At 35.2% G+C, this 20,404-nt stretch overlaps 2 protein-coding genes across 2 annotated transcripts; both read right to left on the bottom strand.

Moving 5' to 3' along the window:
- Nucleotides 1-2,176: 2,176 nt before the first annotated feature.
- LOC117341315 (perlucin-like) lies at nucleotides 2,177-6,829 on the bottom strand. Its single transcript, XM_033903169.1, has 3 exons — nucleotides 6,288-6,829; nucleotides 4,894-5,070; nucleotides 2,177-2,627 (listed from the first exon to the last, which is right to left on the bottom strand). The coding sequence occupies exons 1-3, from the start codon at nucleotides 6,481-6,483 to the stop codon at nucleotides 2,416-2,418; spliced, it is 585 nt and encodes a 194-aa protein (XP_033759060.1). The 5' UTR covers nucleotides 6,484-6,829; the 3' UTR covers nucleotides 2,177-2,415.
- A 7,524-nt stretch (nucleotides 6,830-14,353) lies between these two features.
- On the bottom strand, nucleotides 14,354-18,881 carry LOC117340659. The gene is made up of 4 exons (XM_033902422.1): nucleotides 18,875-18,881; nucleotides 17,978-18,196; nucleotides 17,501-17,680; nucleotides 14,354-15,573 (listed from the first exon to the last, which is right to left on the bottom strand). The coding sequence occupies exons 1-4, from the start codon at nucleotides 18,879-18,881 to the stop codon at nucleotides 15,329-15,331; spliced, it is 651 nt and encodes a 216-aa protein (XP_033758313.1). The 3' UTR covers nucleotides 14,354-15,328.
- Nucleotides 18,882-20,404: the final 1,523 nt, after the last annotated feature.

Raw genomic sequence — 20,404 nt, forward strand, 5'->3', positions numbered from 1 at the left:
AAATCAAAAATATACATTCCTACTGAATATAGAATGACGTAGGTTCGAGGGGGAAAAGGCGTGAATTCCAGGCTGGGGTTCCAAAGGGCACTGTCAATGTCACGGTTACTGTCTTTCGAGTACTTATGCCATTCATCCTATAAAATAACATCATTAATCCAATGGAAAAAACTTCAAACGTTAATTTGATATGCATTTCACATCAATTGAACTTCAGGCGAGCGAATGAAGGGACGGAGTCACTAGTCATAACATTTTTTTTTTTTAATTGTGTGATCCCTGAAAGGGGCAATATTCAGTTCAGTCATCGCCTGAACTGCCATAACGAGCGCAGCGAGAACAATTTATGGAACCAGAGACGGTAAGAGTAACATTGTTATCTCCCTTGACTAGTCTCAGGGATATTATTCAAGACCATTTTTATTGAGGCATATTGATAGTAGTAATTGATGTCAGATAATACAAATTGATATCAAAGATCTGTACGCCCAGATTTCTGTGTACTAGAACAGATGCAGTGTGAGGGTATATTGAAAACTAACTGTAAATGTCCTATGGGAGTTTTATTCATTAAATTGTTGAACTTTAAATCAAACTCTTTGTTCTTTGTTCTGTTGGTGAAATAGGTACTTTTTAATGTAACAGCTCACTGGAGACAACTGTAGCGGCCGAAACGTTACATCGTTAATCCCTGATTATAGATCACGTCGTCGAATTTATTTGAAAAGCAACCTATGTTTCTACAAAGCTGAAATGAGGAGTTTCCTACTATACAGTCACATAATCCTTTCGTTTTATCCTTTCTTTCTTGCTCTAAAGTGCCATGATAGACCTCTTACTCAATATGTGTATTTATCCAACTCTTGCTTATTGTTTTCTTTCTTTTTATTTACATTTATACATTCAATTTAAAAAAAATTTATTCCGTCTGCTTTTTCTTTTCTTTATTCTTTTTTTTTTTTTTAGAAATATCCCATTTTTTATTATGGCGCTCTTTCCTTCGTTTTGTCAGTTTTGGTATGTTTTCTTACTAGCGTTCCCTAAGTATGCTAATTCTGATGTCTCATCTTTGATCTCTAGATTGACTTACATATTGACATAGTATTTCATCTACGTTGTTATTAGCACTTTTTAATTCTTGTCCTTCATTGTTTTTTCCTTGATTTATGTTATGTTATTTTCTCTCCCCTATTTTTGTCCTCAAAATATGCGAGGTTACCTTTGGTGTCCGATGCCATGATGGCTTGTTAGGCTATCTCGTAATCTCGTTATGTTGACATAAGGTCGAGATCGCGAGAACGTGACGGCGAGATTAGCCTCGTCGCCCAGGTACTGGAGATATCGAAATCTACCATCGCGTTCTCGCGATCGCGACTTAACATCAAATGCAATTAATGGAAAACCTGTACCAGTAACTACAATGATTGTTGTAACGCAAAAGATAACGTTTTAAGATGAAAAGAACACAGAACAGGTAATGAATGGGCCATCAATAAAGTGTAATAATAAAACACATCCGTTTATATCTATACGAAAGGGTATCACTGACTAGTTTATTATATCAAAACACATATTTTCTCGGGTTTCATTCATTAATTTTACTTCTCGCGATTCCAAGTTACGTGTCATATTGTCATCCGATAATATACGAACATTTACATACAAACTGACCAATCACAAAAAGAAAAAAAAAACAGTAACATATATAAATAGAACACAGAAAGCTGTTATGTAATTTAGGCTAGCTGATTCGTCTCAAATTGTAAGAACTTCAACTAATTGTATCGACATAACAAAATATCAACTACTCCTGGAAGCTTTCATTGGTCTGGTCCATATTTAAAACACGTAATATCACGGAAATGTGGAGGGATTCAAAACACGTAATATTATGGAAATGTGGACACATTTAAAACACCGTCATTTTACTGAAAATTCTAAGCACATTATATTCACGACGTGTGGACGGGTTCAAAACACAAGGTGCTATCGAATTGTGAACATAATATGACATTATTATTAACTAAATCTAATCGGATATGCGCACACACATTTATTTAGACCGTGCAGAAAAATTACGATTACATCAACAAGTGTAGCATTAATGGAAACTAAATTGTAACAAACAAGTATATTCCTAACGAAAACAAGAACAATATGACATATTACAGTTCTATGGTGATACACGGATTATCACTTTGAAATGATTGACTTTTGTCACATATGTGACACTGCGGTCTGTTGTCTTTCGTTGCTCTAATGGAGTTATTCCCCTTTATATGAAGACTGATGTAGCCATATTAGTTTCATTTCAATGAAGCATATTAATATAAATCAGAGTTACAACTTCACCACAAAAACAAGTTACTTTCAACATACCACGTAAGTACAGTGAAACACATATTATAACATTGTTTATAACAATTCACATATATATTCATGGGCTTCCTCCGGGGAGATATCATCTAGTTTTAGAATGCCTGCCTCTTTCCAGAAGCCCAAACGACCAGGTCCTCCACTTGGTTGTCCGGGGTGAAACATGGTCATGTCGATCAACTCCCCTGTTAGCCACACCCATTTTCCATCCGACGTCCGCGGGTACCCACCTACCCAAATATGCCAGTATTCTGAAAAATACAAAGGTCAAAAGTCGCGTTTACAAAGCTTTTAGTTTAAGATATGACGATAAAACAATGTGAACTCGTAAAGACATGCAAGTCTGAATTGTTTAGCGTTCTGGCCTCATCAACATTATTGAAAGAATAGGCTTTTGTTACTAAGTGTTTATATAGATAAAATTTAGGCGTTGTGTTAAAAAGTTATGGACTGAAAAATGTGTCAATGATTTACGCCGAGGTATAGAGTATCTGTCTGATCTAAGGCTACTAATTTGCAAAGCTTAAAGTAAGTAACCAATGAATCATCAATATTCCTGTAACTTCAGGAAAACCTTAACTTTTCCAAAAGCAATGTTCCGAATTTTCCCCCTACCATTCCTGTAGTGCTAATCACTTACTTATGGAACACTTGGAGTAAAGCATTTTCCTTTATTTAAGGATTATTGACGAAACTTTTTAGAACTCAGTACTGAGAATGTTCGGCATGATCATCAGCTAGCAATTTAACTTTGTCAAATCAACCTCATAACCTAATGAATACCACTATTTATTTCAATGAAATAATACTTTAGCAACAGAGTTTACATACAAATACATCCGAAATCATTACTATATCAATCCAAGTTTTACTAAAGTGGAAGGTATGTTTGAAATATGTAATAAGTCGTTATTATCTAGAGTGAGTCATTTCCTGAAAAATGCAGAAAAAACTTTGTATTTCAAGTAGATAATAGATACGTATATTATTTATATGTTTTATTGTAGTTACAGTGGAACTTCGTTAACTCGAACTCGGATAACTCGAATACCCCGCTTAACTCGAAGTACCTCGCCGGTCCCGGCCGAATTCTCTCTTTATCTTAGTAAAAAAAACTCGGATAATTCGAATTCGGATAACTCGAAAAACTCGGATAATACGAAGTAAAAATTTGGTCCCAACAATAAAAATCCTACTTGAAATGTTCGAATAACTCGAAGTATAATTTTCGTCGATCGGTAGCAAACGCCGACATTTTTTAAGAGCTAAATTCCGTTTGTAATACTGAACATATCGGCACTACTAACCTACATGCTATTATAAGTGTTTCATAAATTCATAAAAGAAATTGTCGGTTGAATCTTATAACAACAAGTCTTGGTGATAAAAAGTACTGCTTTACTTACATCAGGTAATTTCCCAAGGCGGTCGCCGATATCAGTACACACGATAGTCAACAACTCATCTACCCGTTCGCTCAAGCGGAACTAATCTCTGACACACCGGTAGATCTACCCGGCTGATGTTTTTACAGGTGTAGAAATGACACAGTCACCGGCGCCTATTAAATCTTTAAACTGCTGAAACAATAGCGTAATTACTGCCGAGGTGTTCAGAGTACAACTGTAACGGTCAGTGCTGTCTATTAAATCGGATAAAACGCCAACTCAGTTACAGTAACATTTTATACGCACATGCGCAGCCCAACTTCCGGTGCTAATACACATGGAAATGGCGTGGTTATCAATAAAAAGTAAGTAGGCCGATCAAACAGTATTTTATATATGTCCAATAAAAGGTAATGGTTCTGTTACGTTTTGTATGCAATCTGTGTTAAACTTAAACGGTTATTTGTTTTGACATTAATAACTTGTTATTTTGTCGAATTCCGTTTTATCGTTTACCTTTTGCAAACATGACTTGCACATCAGATCGTTATTGAAGTGACTAAGTGAAAGAAACTTTATCGTGACTGTATATCGGCAAAACTACACCAAATTACAAGTGACATAACGAAACATTACATATATATTTACATGTATTGACCAGTCTTCACACTAAACTGATGAGCGACAGAGCGAAGTTATAATGATTATATAATGTTGACAAATATTGACCAAACTTTTCACCAAAAACGATAACTCGCTTAATTCGAACACTCGGATAACTCGAAGTTTTTTCGTGGTCCCGTCGACTTCGAGTTAACGAAGTTCCACTGTATTATTAGTTTTTCTTTACATATACGTTCGCAGTAGTTATTTTTTTAAGTCTGCAAAAATGTTATATAAATCCTTTTAACTTAACTCGGTCGACAATTTTTATCTTAACTCTTCGCGATGATAGGGTTATCCGATCGAACAATATCAAATAGCTGAATACCGCGTTGATGATCAGGGGAGATAATACGAGCAAGACTCTGGTGCACTTCAATATTGTTCCAACAGTTTGTTGTTGTCTGTAGCCGAAAGCAGTGAATACTACCTCTAATGATATGGCTATCCTAAATTTGTTACGTACGTATAAATGAAGTTTTTACTCCATTGAATTTATCCATCGTGTCGGTGACAAGAAGACGGCTACTTCGTGACTCGCAGTCTACTTTGGCGTCCTGCCAATTCCGCTTTACAGTGGAGAGAAAGATACAAGATCCAACTGTTTCATTGTACGAAAACGGTGAACCACAAATGAGTTGTCCTGTGAATAAATACAATAGTGTAATCATAATACAAAAAGGTCAAACCTCTACTTTAAAGTATGTAATGGTTGAGTCTTGTTATGAGTCTTGCCATGAGGGTAAATATTATAAGACTCTATCATATGTGGTCATGTAGGATAGGGATATTCCACCCGAGGGGTCACAAAATGTGGTAAAACCCGAGGCTCCGCCGAGGGTTTTACCACATTTTGTGACCCAGAGGGTGAAATATCCCCATCCTACATGAACCACATATGATTGAGTATTTTTCTCTCATTCCCCAACCTAAAATATGCAAAAATAGGCACTATCTGTCGATAGCTTTCTCAGATAGACGCCATTTTTTCTCATTCCAAACTTTTTTCTACTGCATATAATAAAAAAAGAACAGCGCCAATCGATTTACTATACCCCGTATATGCAAACTCTGTTTGCTGTTCTAAAAACGAAGGAAACCATTCATTTCCACAGTCTAACGTTGTTTCAGCAGCCCTGTCATTGCAAGCGAAGCCAAATCACTTGATGTCGGCCAAGCTAGTGTGTCCTTTCGCGTGAAAATATAGTTCCATGTTTTATTAATAAAAAAAACAATAAAAGAACGTGTTTTTTTACATAATTTATATCATAAATAATAAAAAGTATTATCTCATTACATATCTTAATTCAATGTATTATTGAAATGTTTAAATCATGTAGATCTACTTTCGGTTCGGCGACCTACTTTTGTATCATTGAGCGCGCGTGGCTATCCTACACCGGAAGCGAGGTAATACACACACAGAAAGCATGGGTGTATTTACCTGGACAGACCAGTATGATACCGGTAGGGATGAGAGAAATTATCAGGTAAAACTATGTTTCATTTATAGGTTGTAGCATTTTACGTGACAAAAAAAAATGACTTCCAAAAGTTTAGTTTAATTAAATTAGGTTAAGATTAACATCAGCTACATAGGAAAAACAAAACTTCACATTAACTCGATACATACTGTATTTACTCAATACATATTTACTCAAAACATATTTACTCAATACACATTTACTCAATACACATTTACTTAATACATATCTACTCATAAATGGCATAATATATTTACTCAGTACACATTTACTCGTTATACATTTATTCAAACACTTAATTACACTTAATCAAGCTTTATCAATTCAATCGTGGTATCATTAGACAGTACCAACACCGTTACGAGTTACAACTTACTTTTCCAGACTCTGCTATTTAGCTGGACTTGTTTACCCTGAAGTTGTTGATGACGTGTACACGTGGATGTGTCGTCGGTGTAGGTGACGTAGGAGCAGTCTGGTGTGGAGGTACACAGTGCTATACAGCCGACGTTTGTTGGGGTTGTTGTGACGTTATAATCTGCCCTGTGGACTGTGTTCCTGTGATTTGACATCTCAACCCATTTCACACTCTCTCCGTGTACATATATTGTTAAAATCAGTCCTGTAAAACAATCAATAAATAATTAAAGAAAAAGGCTAATTTATGTTGTAAATATAAATGATTTTAGCGATGATCAGTTTTGTTTTATTTCAACCTCGTGATAAGGGAGATAACTCGTACTGGCATACACCAGACAGATTCTCAATTACGGAAATTACCGAAGGTTTCCGATGTTATGAATAGTAGCAGATTTTAAGTGACGCGCATGCGTGGTCAGTTGTTTACAATCAAAATCTGCGGTAAAGCGTGTACAATTTGTAGCTGCTTTTTCAATCAATTTCATCAAAAACCACCACCCACCCATTCCTCCTTGATCACGAAGTTGTTTAGATATCGAGAGATATATATTAATTGGTGTATGATTATATACAGAAAGTCAGTATGTCTGACTTTCGGCTTCATGATGTTTTATGACATTGTATGAGTATTAATGTTGTATGAATTTTATACATAAAGTCAAGTAAGTCTGACTTATGACTTCATGATGTATGATGTTTTCTACCACAATACCCTGTGTTATTCAACTCTCAGACCATCAGTTAATCATTACAGCTGTTGATTAACAATCTGTTTATACCACACGTGGTATAAATTCTGTACGCATTTTGATTGGCTAACACGGTGAACTTTGACCCAGACTGCAATTGTTATTGACGTCATCAATAATCTAATGACGTCACATCACCGGGTCCCGGACGTCACCGGTACACTTTATTTGCATACGCGAAATTATACTTGGCCACGTTTCCCTTTGATTCAAGCCGATATTATTGTGGTAGAAACAGGTCACACGACTCGAAATTGTTGGATATGGAATTTATTTCACACTCGTAAGTTATTTTTTAAAAGTTAAAAAAATAACCTACTCGTGTGAAATAAATTCCATATCCAACAACCACTGTAACCTCTATTTATGACATTGTATGAGTATTATTGTTGTATGAGTTTTATACATAAAGTCAGTATGTTTGACTTTCGGCTTCATGATGTAAACATATGTTTAACTAATAGTTTGTTTTCGTCGCACTTACATGATTAATGTTTAAGATATTGCTGCTTGATTGTTATATATATTTCTAACACTTTCGTAAATATTTTTCTCAAATGGTATATTTTTGTAACTTACAAGAGTGACTGAAGTACCCTAGCAACCACGCGTTTGTGACCTGTTTCTACCGCAATAAAAAAAAACAATTCAGAGGATGACTTTATCTGTTCTGTATCCAGAAGGTGTGTTTTGGTATCAGTCATAACAAGTAACCAAGTTAAAACAACTTACTGTTAGTCCTTAGTATAAATGACCCCTATTCCGTCTTTGGCTGATGTAGTACACCCATAAGTAACCTGATAGCTCGTTGAGCTGTACTGATATGCACCAATCGGGATAGATAGTTTACCTTTGTTTTTGGTCACGGCTTTATCCACTTTTCTAACTTAACTCCCTTTTCTTTGTGGCACTTCACATGCTTCGCTCTGCCCCTTTGGTGGATATCGCTACATATTTTTCTTTTCTTTGAAATTCTTTTAGATTAATCTTGTAAAGATAATTCAGAGATACTCAGGAAAGCAAAATATTTATAGACATTGTCAGCCAAATGGTCGCCAAGTAGAGGCAACTGATCTGTCGCATTTTAGATGCCTGGTATCATGAGGATTGTTACATCGTTGTGGTACATGTATGATATTGATAAACACAATGATGAAACTGACAATTTATATGCTTCTTAGCATTCGAAATGTCAATATCTTTATTGGTTGAATATGTTGACTACCTTAGGATTGCCTTTCGGGAATAATAAACAATCACAGTACTTTAATGTTATGACGTGCAATAATTAAGCTTTGACATACAGAGCCAAAATCAGTCATTTTATGGTCACGATTCCCATGCTTTCAAACGAATGACAGATATGGATCTGTTTATTACAGATGCAATTCAAAGTATGAAAGCAGAGCAAAATAAAGAGTCGTAGCTGAATCAATGTCTATGCATGCCGCCAAGGCGGTTCACAATCGTTAAACATATTAAAACACATTTATACTGTACGTGATGCATTAGGCGTGTCCATTAAAGCCTATATACATGAGATAACTGTATTGACGAAGTATAATATCCCCAACAGTGTTTTAAAGAAAGGATTAGGACGTCAATGGAAGGTAGAATTGGCAGCTTCAGAGTTTTTTTTTTTTTTTTTTTTAATAGAAGTAATTGATGCAGTGGGTAAATATTATGCACTTGCTTTCAAATTGATTCGGAATATCATTTTCTCTTTTATTTGTGTGTTGTTAGCGTTGATAACGGAGTAAAGTTGATGTCTATCAAGACCCTGTGTGCTTTACGGTCGATAAATATACCAGTGTTTGGTAGCAAACGGAAGGAAGCTCCTCACTTAAGACTTTCAAACTTATCAGATCTCTTGTCAAGCCAAGTCAGACTTTTTAATCGAAATTCTATTAATCGTTTTTTTCTATAAACCAAAAGGCTATCTAAAAATGGTCTCATGATTAAGAAAATGTAGATATGAATTTGGAATTTATCTATTTAATACCAGGGAGTTGTACACATGATATAGTTTTAAGAAATGGTCAGTTAAAAGAAAATCATAGAACATAATATACCAATATGGAATACAAGATGACAAGAGGTGTACTTTGTGTAATTATGAAAATGAGGTCTTGTATAATCAGATGTGGCAATGTATTCATTCTCATGTGATTTGGGGAAAATGTTCAAACCTGCTTCATGCAAAATGTGATATTGAAATTGAATTGGACAGACAAGTATGCCATTTTATGTTCTCTAGCAATGTTATAGCGATCTATTGTTTTCTTTGATAATCAGACGTTACATATATATATGTGTGTATGTAGAAGTTTTTTGTTTTACCATTCCGTTAATGACAGACGATTTATCATATTTGAAATATGAGAAATAGCATAGTGCAGGTATTATATATGCAATGAAATTCATATTATAACTTAAGAATGGCAATCTATTGACAATGTATTTCGTTGAACATATATCAACAACACCATACATACTTCAAACAATAATTAATGTTATATGTGAATACATTATGTGTGAATATATATGAATCAAAAGAATATTTAAAAAATGCATTACCCATGAAATCCAGACTAGAATATACATGCATTATAAAAATTAAAGAAACGTAAGATGTAACGTGCGGAACAAAACCACTTGGCGTAGTCGCGCGCGTCGTATTTCACTAAGATCAAATTGTGTTGTGGCTGATAAGTGGAGCGTTTGTAGTGTCCTTTATTTAGGTGTCACACAGACTTCTGTTAACAATTATGCAGCTATCGTAAGTCCATATTAAAGCTGTTTAATTGAATTTATTTGTATTCAATTTTTTTCTTTATTTCCAATTAGATATATAGCCGGACAAATACTCATGATAAGATAATGTTAATATTTGTTACGTCTGATTGAAGTTCTGTTCAAAGTTTGAGATCGTAGTTTTTTGGGGTTATTTTTTTTTCAGAATTTGAACTGCAAAATATAGTATGGTTATCCCGGGGAAAATTTACGCTGAAGGACATTGCTTTTTTGTTAAGTGTTACATATATATCAGACCCAATGTAATTGGCAGATGGTTATAATAATATAATCTAGAAAATTACCACTGAAACGTATGTAAAGCCAGCTAGTCGGCTGGTCCCTGTAGAACCGTAAGCTTAAACTACCGAACGTTTATTAAATAACATTTTTAATGACGGTATACGATACATCAAAATGGGATGACCTTCATAAGAATGTATTGTCCTTCATGTATATTGATGTTATGTAACTGAAATCTGTAAACCGTTAGGTATTTTGTGTTTAAATCTGATGCATTACTTATTTTTCAAAAGAAAAGAAGAGGAAAAGAAAACAATCCGTGCGGAACAGGTTATTTTTTCTTGTAATGCTTTTTAACATATGTTCATCTTCATGCTAGTCGACATGCAAGCCGAGGTCGTACATTACACAAATATGTCCCTTTTTACATACGGAAGAAAACATGACAATCTTCTGAAATATTGTATTTCAGATATATGTTAGTTACGTTATTTTAGCAAACTCTAGTTATATATTAACTTACCTATCAATATAAAAATATCCATCCTTTTAAACCAGAAACATTTCATGCCGGCATCAACGTTGTCTCCCACCCGAATCCTACTCAGAAATCGATAAATAATACATACTGATATCGTCATGCGGACATTTTAACATCGTAACTGCCACCTTGCGAGTGTTTCCCTCCGCGGTCACGTCTACACCCTGTTAGGTGTACATTGTATACTCCTGGCATTGAGGTTCACATACAGCACTCGCTTGGTATCTAATACTTTAAGTAGAATGTTTGTTAAATCATACAAAACAATATATTTATAAATCATACTTCTTCATAATACGACTTTGAGGAGACGCGATGATCATTTTTTTTTTTTTTTTAAATTATCCTACTTTGTAGAAATATTTGTGATGCTTGATTTAAAGGTAACTTAAATACATTATCTATGCCATGCATATATGAAATCCAAAACTGTAAAGATTAATGCGCCAAAGACAATTTCATGTCTTAGGTGCCAGCCATCTGAGCTCAGTTGTTCAAACGAGATTAGGCTGATCACAGTTTAACAACAATTTAAAAATCCTGATAAAATTATTTCTGGTAAAACTAACTTGACAAAACCATGTCACTCGTCAGTCTCTTCCTACCTGCTTATTTTTCAGGTTCTATAATACAAGCGCACATTTTATTCCGCTGCTGCTTATTATCCATTGACACAACCTGCTCTTGAAAATAACATGGCGTATATATGTTTATACAGCATCGTTCACAAACAATGTAAACCTAATGTTTAATGTTCATGTGGACTGATAAACATATTCGATAATGTTAAATACAAAATGACATTTTAGATAAGGTTTCAACATGATTTCCAAGTCATACTGTACCATGCAGATATTGGCGTTATTTGATCATACTTATCAGAGTGTTCACTTTGCAGCCATCTTGGAACTTGCCAGATTTTCTCTATGAAAACGTGGCGTTACTTTTATCGTAGATAAACTAAGGACCAGGACGATGGAGTCCTTAAAGTAAAACATGGAGCATGTCGTCGACAAAGTAAAACATGTTCCGTCACCATTAGTTAGTTATGGGTTTATCGCCTATATGCTTGGTTTCGTCTCGGTGGCTATAGTCAATGTTCTGTCGGCTTTAGTAAGTTACTGGTGTATCGCCTACATTACTCTGACTATTGCTGGGATACGTCTCACCAGCTATAGTCAGAGTAATGTAGGCGATAAACCCATAACTAACTAACGGCGACGGAACACTAACTTCAATTTTTATAACCAATATGTCCTTTGTACTTGGTTCATTTAGTGATTTATTTTCCTTGAAGTTCTTCATTATATGGCCGGACCCATCCTTTTTCCAACATACGATACCAGTACTGCGTTAGCTCCTCAGCCTGGAGCATTGCCACAATCAAACATTTGAAAAAATATGGTATAGTTACTAAACGTCATTGACGTCAAACAGAATATCAGTTACACATTACCATAGATCCAGGTAGAGACTTTAAAAGTACACTCGGATCAGTCATTACCTTGTGCTTGCCGAGTTAAATGTACTTGCGATTTTTATTTATTTATTTTGCTTTATATGGGATTCAATAATAGAGAGTTCAAGGTCTCCCTCTGCCTCCTATAATTATAAAGTAAATACATGTTATGTTATTTTTATTTCTCTGTTTCTCGAAATGCGCCTTATCTGTTGGATTCGTCTCAAACACAAACGCTATACAAGTACATGTGTACTATTCGTACGATTTGAAGTAAACATCTGTTATGTACAGTATACTCACGGGACCATACTTACCAAGCTCGATATCTCAAACAGTGTATCAAATACCGAAATCTATAAAAGTCATGCCAATGTTAGACTTTTTCTTGAATTATTTAAGGTTGATGTGTTTTACATACAAAAATGTCTTTGGAAACATTTCTAAACGATGCGAGACAGTGCATTTGTTTTTATCGGAGATATTTATCCCATGTTGATGAGATGTGTACCTGGTTGTAAGAACATGGGTGTGATCCGTGGACAGGGATATCACAACCCGAGTGTAAGAGTTTGGTCAGTCAACACGAGGCTTACCGTGTGTACTGGCCAGTCAAACTCTTACAGCGAGGGCTAAGATATCCTTGTTCGCAGAATACGTTTGCTAATTTTTCTCACATACTTGTCAGCCAATGTAGGTTTTTTATGAAAGCTTTCATCGGGCAATCTACAATGCTTCTTAGAATATGTGTAAAAATTGATGATGTCATCATTTAAAACATTGTTACTCAACGTAAATTGATGATGTTACGTTATTGTGAGCAGCGTCATATAGTGTGTAACCATGTCGAAGTATGTGAGAAATACTACTGAACTTCCCTTACCAAGCACGATAGACAATAACATAGTTATAAGCAGCCTTGATAATAATCCGTGAATTATATTCGGGGGTCATTTCAAAGCCATTTGTGTACACGTATAGCCATTGCGACGTATTGTGGAATAATATGCCAGTCAGCAATGCGTTTCGTAAGGTTAAATATACGTTTTATTCTTTTACGCATTAAGAAAATATATATATTTGCCACTATCTTTAACGGGCCCTACACTATTTATAAACAATGAAGACATCACTGACTTTAGTTTCGTGAAGATCAGGTTCTGTAGAGATCTTCCTTAACTTGTACACTGGAGCTTTAGCCTAGAAAATCACAGTACCTAACACAGCTACTACAGGGGTACAGCCGTACGTGTAGTGTTTGTAAAGAACATCACAAAGAAAAGCTTATGTACATACAAATATATATAAACTTCTGAGGTTTAGTGAAATGGAATGATAATGATTTCGAATTACTGATAACATTGTTTGAGTGTAATGTAATAATAAACCGAGAAAATAAGCCATATAATTCTTATTAGGATAATTCAAGTAATTGCTTATTTTTAAGATCTTTGGATGTTATTTCAATTTTTTAGACGACCACTGTAAGAAGTGTACCAGACAGCGGTATGCTGTTCGCATTAATGGCAGCATGCTTGTCTATACAACTAAAGCGTGATTTCACCATCACTTAACATTTTTTTAGATGAGGATATCGAGGTTAGGGGTGTCGGAAGTTAACAATATAAACATGTTTGAGGCAGGGATAAATGTAATTATTCTTTCATTGCTTTCCTAGTTATAAACCGTATTTATTTAGATGTAATACAGACTATATTCAATCAAATTGACTGGGAAACCACCAAATATGCCAACAATTGGTGTCCAAATTATCATATGCACTGCATTAACATTTCTATGGAATTGTATTTCGAAAGTCAACTAAGAGTTTTTGTAGATAGCGATGATAGTGATAATACTAGATCGGATGAGTTCAGCTTCATTGTACTTTTATACCGCGTGACGTACCCAGGGGGAAACTGATAAACAGTACTATGTACTATTGATTAGACATCAAACTGAATAAACAATATATGATAAATACTAACAGGTCGTTATCAAAGATAACGATGGTACATATGTTTTGATTCCGCTTCAATGAGCAACCGTAATAGATGGTGAATGTGTCAAGTAGAAATAACAGGTATACATGTCAAATGATACAACCATTACCGGGAGAGGTTTATATATCTCTGTATTGAGCATACTTCAATGGCTTCAAACGTAGAAGCTTAATTATTCCAGAAATGGATCAATAGAAACAAGAAAGAGCTTACCAAGAAACTAACAATTCTGAATCAGACATAACTATTTATTTATTATTCAATAAATAAAAAGGTATAGTGATAATCATCAACACTCTTAATCAACCAAAGTCTTCTTCTTCCAACCTAATTAAGGTAAATAAAAAAAACCTGAAAACTGAATTCGCTGATTGATGACCTTTCAATCAGAAATTCTGTCCGCGGCGCTATGGTACGAAATGACAACCTTCGTTATGTCTGCAGCGTAACGGGACAAAATGGCGATCAACAGTGTTTGCAGTTTGCAGTGCGGGAACATTTTACGAGACCTATCGTAACTTCTTTGCGTTTTGGCATTTTCGCTTTTTCGAACTCTTCCAGCAAAAATATGTTGTTCAATGGGGCTAATTGACTAAAATTATCAATATTTCTCTGTAATTTCGCCACTAATAACGTAACGAAATATGGATGTAGAAGAGTAATAACAGGCTATGTGTTAAAAGAACAATTTTATAGGAACAACCTGGATCATCGAATTCCATACCAATCCTACTGAAATTACGTGCTGCATTACTTTAAATTAGAATTGATTTCCAATGTAAGCAATTCCTATTTCTTTCAAACAACTCAAAAAACGACGATATTGTCTTGCTGAACAATGACAATAGAAGAAAACATTGATCAATGTGTTGTAGCGCTACAGGGTTAGAATAGTCACAACATACAGGCACATAGGGAATACATCACAATACACAATCCTTAAGTATCAGTCATTCATTAAAAGTATATTAAAAATTCACTAAACATCGGAATGATATTTTTGTCGGAAATATTCCCTTGATCTTTTTTGCTATCAGATATTTGTTTACGTATGAAATTAATAAAATAATAATTCAATAAAACTTTGAGGGAATAAAAGGTATGTTATGACGTCATATACACCCTAGTCTTAATAGTCAATCGGTTCATAGACCTATGAATACAACGTAAACCCAGAAGTGTCACAAAAGACAATGATTCTAACCGCAGTTAGATCATTTCACACAGATAGCATATCGCCAAAGAACAGTCCTTTGTTTTCAGTATCGTCTTATTCAAAAAGTATTCATATTCCATAGCAAGACACCATTGTAATCCTGCTGGAGCATCCATCGATGTATCATCCCCTGGTGTCGCTAAATGCTGGGTAACGTTAAGTCTTCCTCCATCAATCCACATCCATACGGACCCGAGTTGGTGAATGTCATGATACCCTCCAATCCAGAATAGGTTATCTAATGAATAAATGATAAAAGTGTCTCTCAAGATTAATTATTTATTTTACATGTTAAGTGCTGTCTTATTACTTAATTCCGTCTTTACAGTTTCAAAATTAAATTGATTAGAAATTAATTAAAACCTGTATTATGCCAAACACAAGATAGTGGTAGTTTGTCATATTACTGAAGTCAAGTTGAAGCAGATTAGTTTGAATAAAGCATAACTAAAAGCTGTTGTAGGTGAAATGGCTAAAAGACAATTTTATGATAAATTATTTTATTAAATGGCTTTTAAAACAAAGCAATGAATCAGAAAGATATCTTGACAGGAGGAACAATAGAACGAACCAGCCTCGTGTATTTGGATGAGGTTGATATATAAACGGATGTATGTGGTAAAATGTAGTAATGAAGTAAATAGTATATCTAACAAATTTCTGTTGGCGTTAGCCGTCATAATTTACACTATTGTATGAATGAGTCGTTGAGGAAAACCATGGTTGTATACAGAGAACGAGAACCGGAAATGACGTAGTATGTAACTTGCCACATGTTTTAGAATAGCAGGACATGTTGGATTTTCGGGTATTTTCGTACATGCTGAGAAGTAGTAATTCTGTACGGAAGTCAAAGTTTAGTTACTCAATCCCAAGAAAGGTTGTAAATTAGGTACTTAATATTTTGCATCAAACTCCTTCAAGGGAATACGTTCACGTGGTTGTCATACTAATCCAGCGACGCTCCAGCGTAGTTTGATTGTTTTGAGCTTTGACCTCACTTCTATTGTTGAAGCTTACGCCGTGTGGTGTCTCTCTGTTAACCGCTAGGGATGAAAGATGCTATTTTCGCATTGTCCAGTGCGCATGTCTTCTCCTATAAGTACAGATATCTACCTGTGTATTTCTGTACTAAATGTGGGAAGGTTGATATTTATCTATGGAGATATGTAATCGGGATAAACTGAGATCGTGTTATCTATTTGAAGAAGATTACGTAAATTAGATGATCATATTCTTTTGCGAAGGTTTAAAATTTCATCCAGTGCTTAAATGTAGCATTTTAGTCCATTGTCGTCCGTCAATGGTGAGGCGTAGCTGGTGCTTCAGGAATCTGATGTCGGGCCTGTTCGGTAAACAGGATTTTATCACGCTCTGCCTCGATGATCATCTCTTTAAAGTCAACAGTAGATACAGCCAGAACGAGTAATATCATACACATAGCAGCAGAAACTGAAAATATGACACTACAACCGATACCAAACTTTGCCACGTCAAAAACTGATGACTCCCTGACTGCCACTAACAACATCCGACTTGACTTGTGTCTGACCAACTCCTGCTCTTCTAGCACCTCCTTAAGGGGAATGTAACCGGTGACCAATGAAGAGCTTCGACAAGAGGAAATAAGAATGAAGAAGAGGGTTTATGACAGAGCGTTTTATAAATTAGAATTAAATGAAACATAGGTGAAGTGTCTGATGGATCTAGTTTAAATCAGATATCTGATATCCTATGTAGCAGTCAGCCACGCTACCGTAATTATAAGTGAATGGATCTGACCACTAACTGTTATAGTCTTTATGTTTCACCGAAAATGCCCTAAGTGTATTACGAACCACATGTTGATATTTAGATGATGGATATTCACATTGAATCACGTCTGGGTCAGAATCAAACCGCATATGAAATGAGATTTCTCACTGAAATCCAAACAATGAATTATTTGAATCAAATAATCATTTCCATACCGTATCTCATAAAAATATGTAAAACTAGCCACAACAAACATCCACGATGTGAATCACGCGATGATTTCCTTTAAAATATCATGCCATTCCGCATAATGTGCTAATTCATATAAAAATCACATGAGCATGATAAACCATGTGATAATTTACATAACAAATCACATCATAATATATAGATCATCATTAGAAATATACCTTTAAACAGATCAGCCAAAGCGTCAACTATCTGCATGGTATTGGCAACAATAAGGCGTCCGTGCCGATCCTCACAATCATTTTTCGCTTCAGTCCAACTCAACTTAGTGGTATCACTGAAGTACAAGCAGGCTCCGATCTCTTCAAAGTACACAAATCCACTTTTACATTGCACGTTTTCTACAAAATACAATGTATTATGCAATTAATGTTACATATATAAGCCTGTTGAACTCCCCGTATGTGAAACTGTTATCCAAATAACCAAATAACTAATTTCGTTATGTATATTTTAAATTTACTAGACCTCGTTTACACATACGTTTTACAGCGATGTGTCAAATGAAATAATTAACCCATAAACGAATGCCGAAATTAAAACTCGTTGTGTTAAGATGGAAGATTTCAGGTTGATATTTGATTCAGACTAAGGGCTAGCAGAGATTGAACATCGTGGAAATACAAACGGTCACTTACTTGACCACACTCGACTTGTGTCAATAACGGGTTGTCTCCCTTGCAGTTGTTTGTGTAGATAACACGTTAATGAACTGTAGCTATAGGTCACGTAATAACAGCCTGGCGTTGACGATCCTAGGACTATACATCCGACAAAGGTTTGGATGGTACTATTGGGAAAGTCGGAATAGTGAAGCGTGTTCCGGCCGGAAGGCACCTTCTGTCCATGAAACACCGCTCCCAGCGGTCACAGACCAAAAGTAGATTTCTGTCGGAAAAGTAAATAATCATCTGAAATATTGTTGTATCTTACGACTTTTATAGATATAACAACGGCTAGAAAATGTGTGCGACTAATTTCGCTACTCGGGGAAAAAGAAACAACCTTGTACACATCACATTGAATCGAGCACATTCTTTTTGTCATATAATTTTCAAAACTGTTTGTCAATTTTAGGACAATATGCTAAAAATACATGATTCAGGAGAATGTAAATATCTCGTCGACTACATAGGTCAATATAAGTCTTAAAGGCCATTTTGTGCTGACTGATAACTCGCCGTTGCATTATGGGACTAATTTGTATAGTCCGTCAGACCTAGTTATTAAGAATTTCCAATATTCTTTCATAAATACACATTTTCCTCACATTTTGGATTCGGGATAGTTTGTTAGGTTTATATTAATTCTGAAAATTGCAAAGGGGTAAAAATGTAAACATTCATATATATTTCTTTGGGAGTACGAGGCTTTAATGCTAGTCCATTCAATTTGTCATTGTTAGAGTGCAGATAGGACTTTAGTCCGCGGTAGTGCTGATTGTTCTTTCACATTCGGCTGTGGTGACTGTCATAGTGCAGAGTACCCGCATCACCATGTTGCGATTGGGATAAAATTCCGCGTCAGAGACTTACATGACATCCCTTATGGTTGCTGATGGTGCTGTGTCGTTACGCCATTTTATCCACAATCTGTTATATATATATTTTTTCAAGAATAATGACAACCGAAATAAGACAGAATACGTAATGGGACGAACATTATATGTTAATGTTAAATTTCCAGGGTTGTGTATGTGCAATCTAAAACAATTATTAATAATTTATTTATTTTGACACAAAATATAATGCCAGATTGTTTGTATGACATTTACAAATGTTTGTCAGGTAGTTTTTGCACCTGAAATGCGACAGAAGACGAAAGAGGGCTAACATAACAATAATAAATTTTACGGTAGTTTCCTAAGCCATACCTCTTTCTCGGGAAACAAGAAACTGATTATATCCCTCAACCCCGTACTTTAACTCTATACATAACATGTATGCGCGATTGATCCACTAACATAATATCAGTTTGTGATTACACAACAAGTACGTTCAGTACGATGTATGCCTGCTTTGTGAATTTGTCATATTTACAGTCTGTCCGTAGGAGGGAATTAAGATGGTGTCCCGTATAGCAATGTCAAATTCACACAACAAATGTATCTCTACGAATTTTAAATGAACAAGAGATGTGATAACGCTGGCTCAGAGGGTAGGACATTTTATTCCAATTGATAGGTTTACAAAGTACTTATAAGTAAGTATTTAGGATGACTTGGTTTGTTAGTACAATAACAAAGAGTTCAAAGCTAGCTATAATGATATGCTGATGACAGGCGACCGTTTTAAAATGACGCCGGTTTAAATTATTATCGCTATTTCTCAGAAAGGTTTTCATGGATCTTTCTCAAATGCCATATGCCAATTTTCTTCTATCCCTTGATCGACATGTTTTATTTTGAGACATATCAGTGGATTATTACAGTTGAAGTTAATCATCGCTATCTTTTTCCTTCTTGGATATTTCTAAATTGTCATATGTGTATCATGGTGCATGATCAATTTTGGGGCTAGTCAGAACGCAAAATGGCCGACGGGGGTAAATTTGAATTTAATCAGCTAAATTTTGTTGTTGAAATTAGATACTTTTCAAATTCCATTAGTAATTCGCTGTTGTGTTTTAAAGATTTATAGATGGACCTTTTCTCATATTTCAAAGGTACATATACATATATGTAGTCTCCCCTTGATTTCAATTAAGTGGAAAAAAGAGAAAAATAGGAAAACAGTCTTACAAAATTTCAATAAAGACCATTCAATGGTGGAAGCCAAAAATTCAGACTTAATAACAATATGTCATTTCTATGTGCTGTTATATTGAAGAAGCATTATATTGAGGCGGACCGTTTTGATTTCTTTTATTCCACTACAAGGAATCCGTTAAAGCTGCTTTTGATAGTCTATGTTGTGTCTGTTATGACCGGTGTAATCTGATCATTTGTTACCGTGTAGGCGTGGACCTCGGCAGGGCGGTGTAGAGATAAAGGTAGCAGGTATATACAATATGATCACTTGTTACCGTGTAGGCGTGGACCTCGGCAGGGCGGTGTAGAGATAAAG

The sequence above is a fragment of the Pecten maximus genome, chromosome 13 (assembly GCF_902652985.1).
Source record: "Pecten maximus chromosome 13, xPecMax1.1, whole genome shotgun sequence".
Taxonomy (NCBI): Eukaryota; Metazoa; Mollusca; class Bivalvia; order Pectinida; family Pectinidae; genus Pecten; species Pecten maximus.

What these genes read in the sequence shown, in the direction of transcription:
- LOC117340659 (XM_033902422.1), bottom strand. An exon ending in CACAAGTCGAGTGTGGTCAA is followed by an intron (nt 17,681 to 17,977) that starts GTAAGTGACCGT and finishes TGTATTTTGTAG; the next exon opens with AAAACGTGCAATGTAAAAGT. An exon ending in TTTGGCTGATCTGTTTAAAG is followed by an intron (nt 15,574 to 17,500) that starts GTATATTTCTAA and finishes TTTATTCATTAG; the next exon opens with ATAACCTATTCTGGATTGGA.
- LOC117341315 (XM_033903169.1), bottom strand. Translation starts at nt 6,483, where the DNA reads ATGTCAAATCACAGGAACACAGTCCACAGGGCAGATTATAACGTCACA. An exon ending in AAATAGCAGAGTCTGGAAAA is followed by an intron (nt 5,071 to 6,287) that starts GTAAGTTGTAAC and finishes ATTTATTCACAG; the next exon opens with GACAACTCATTTGTGGTTCA. An exon ending in AGTAAAAACTTCATTTATAC is followed by an intron (nt 2,628 to 4,893) that starts GTACGTAACAAA and finishes TGTATTTTTCAG; the next exon opens with AATACTGGCATATTTGGGTA.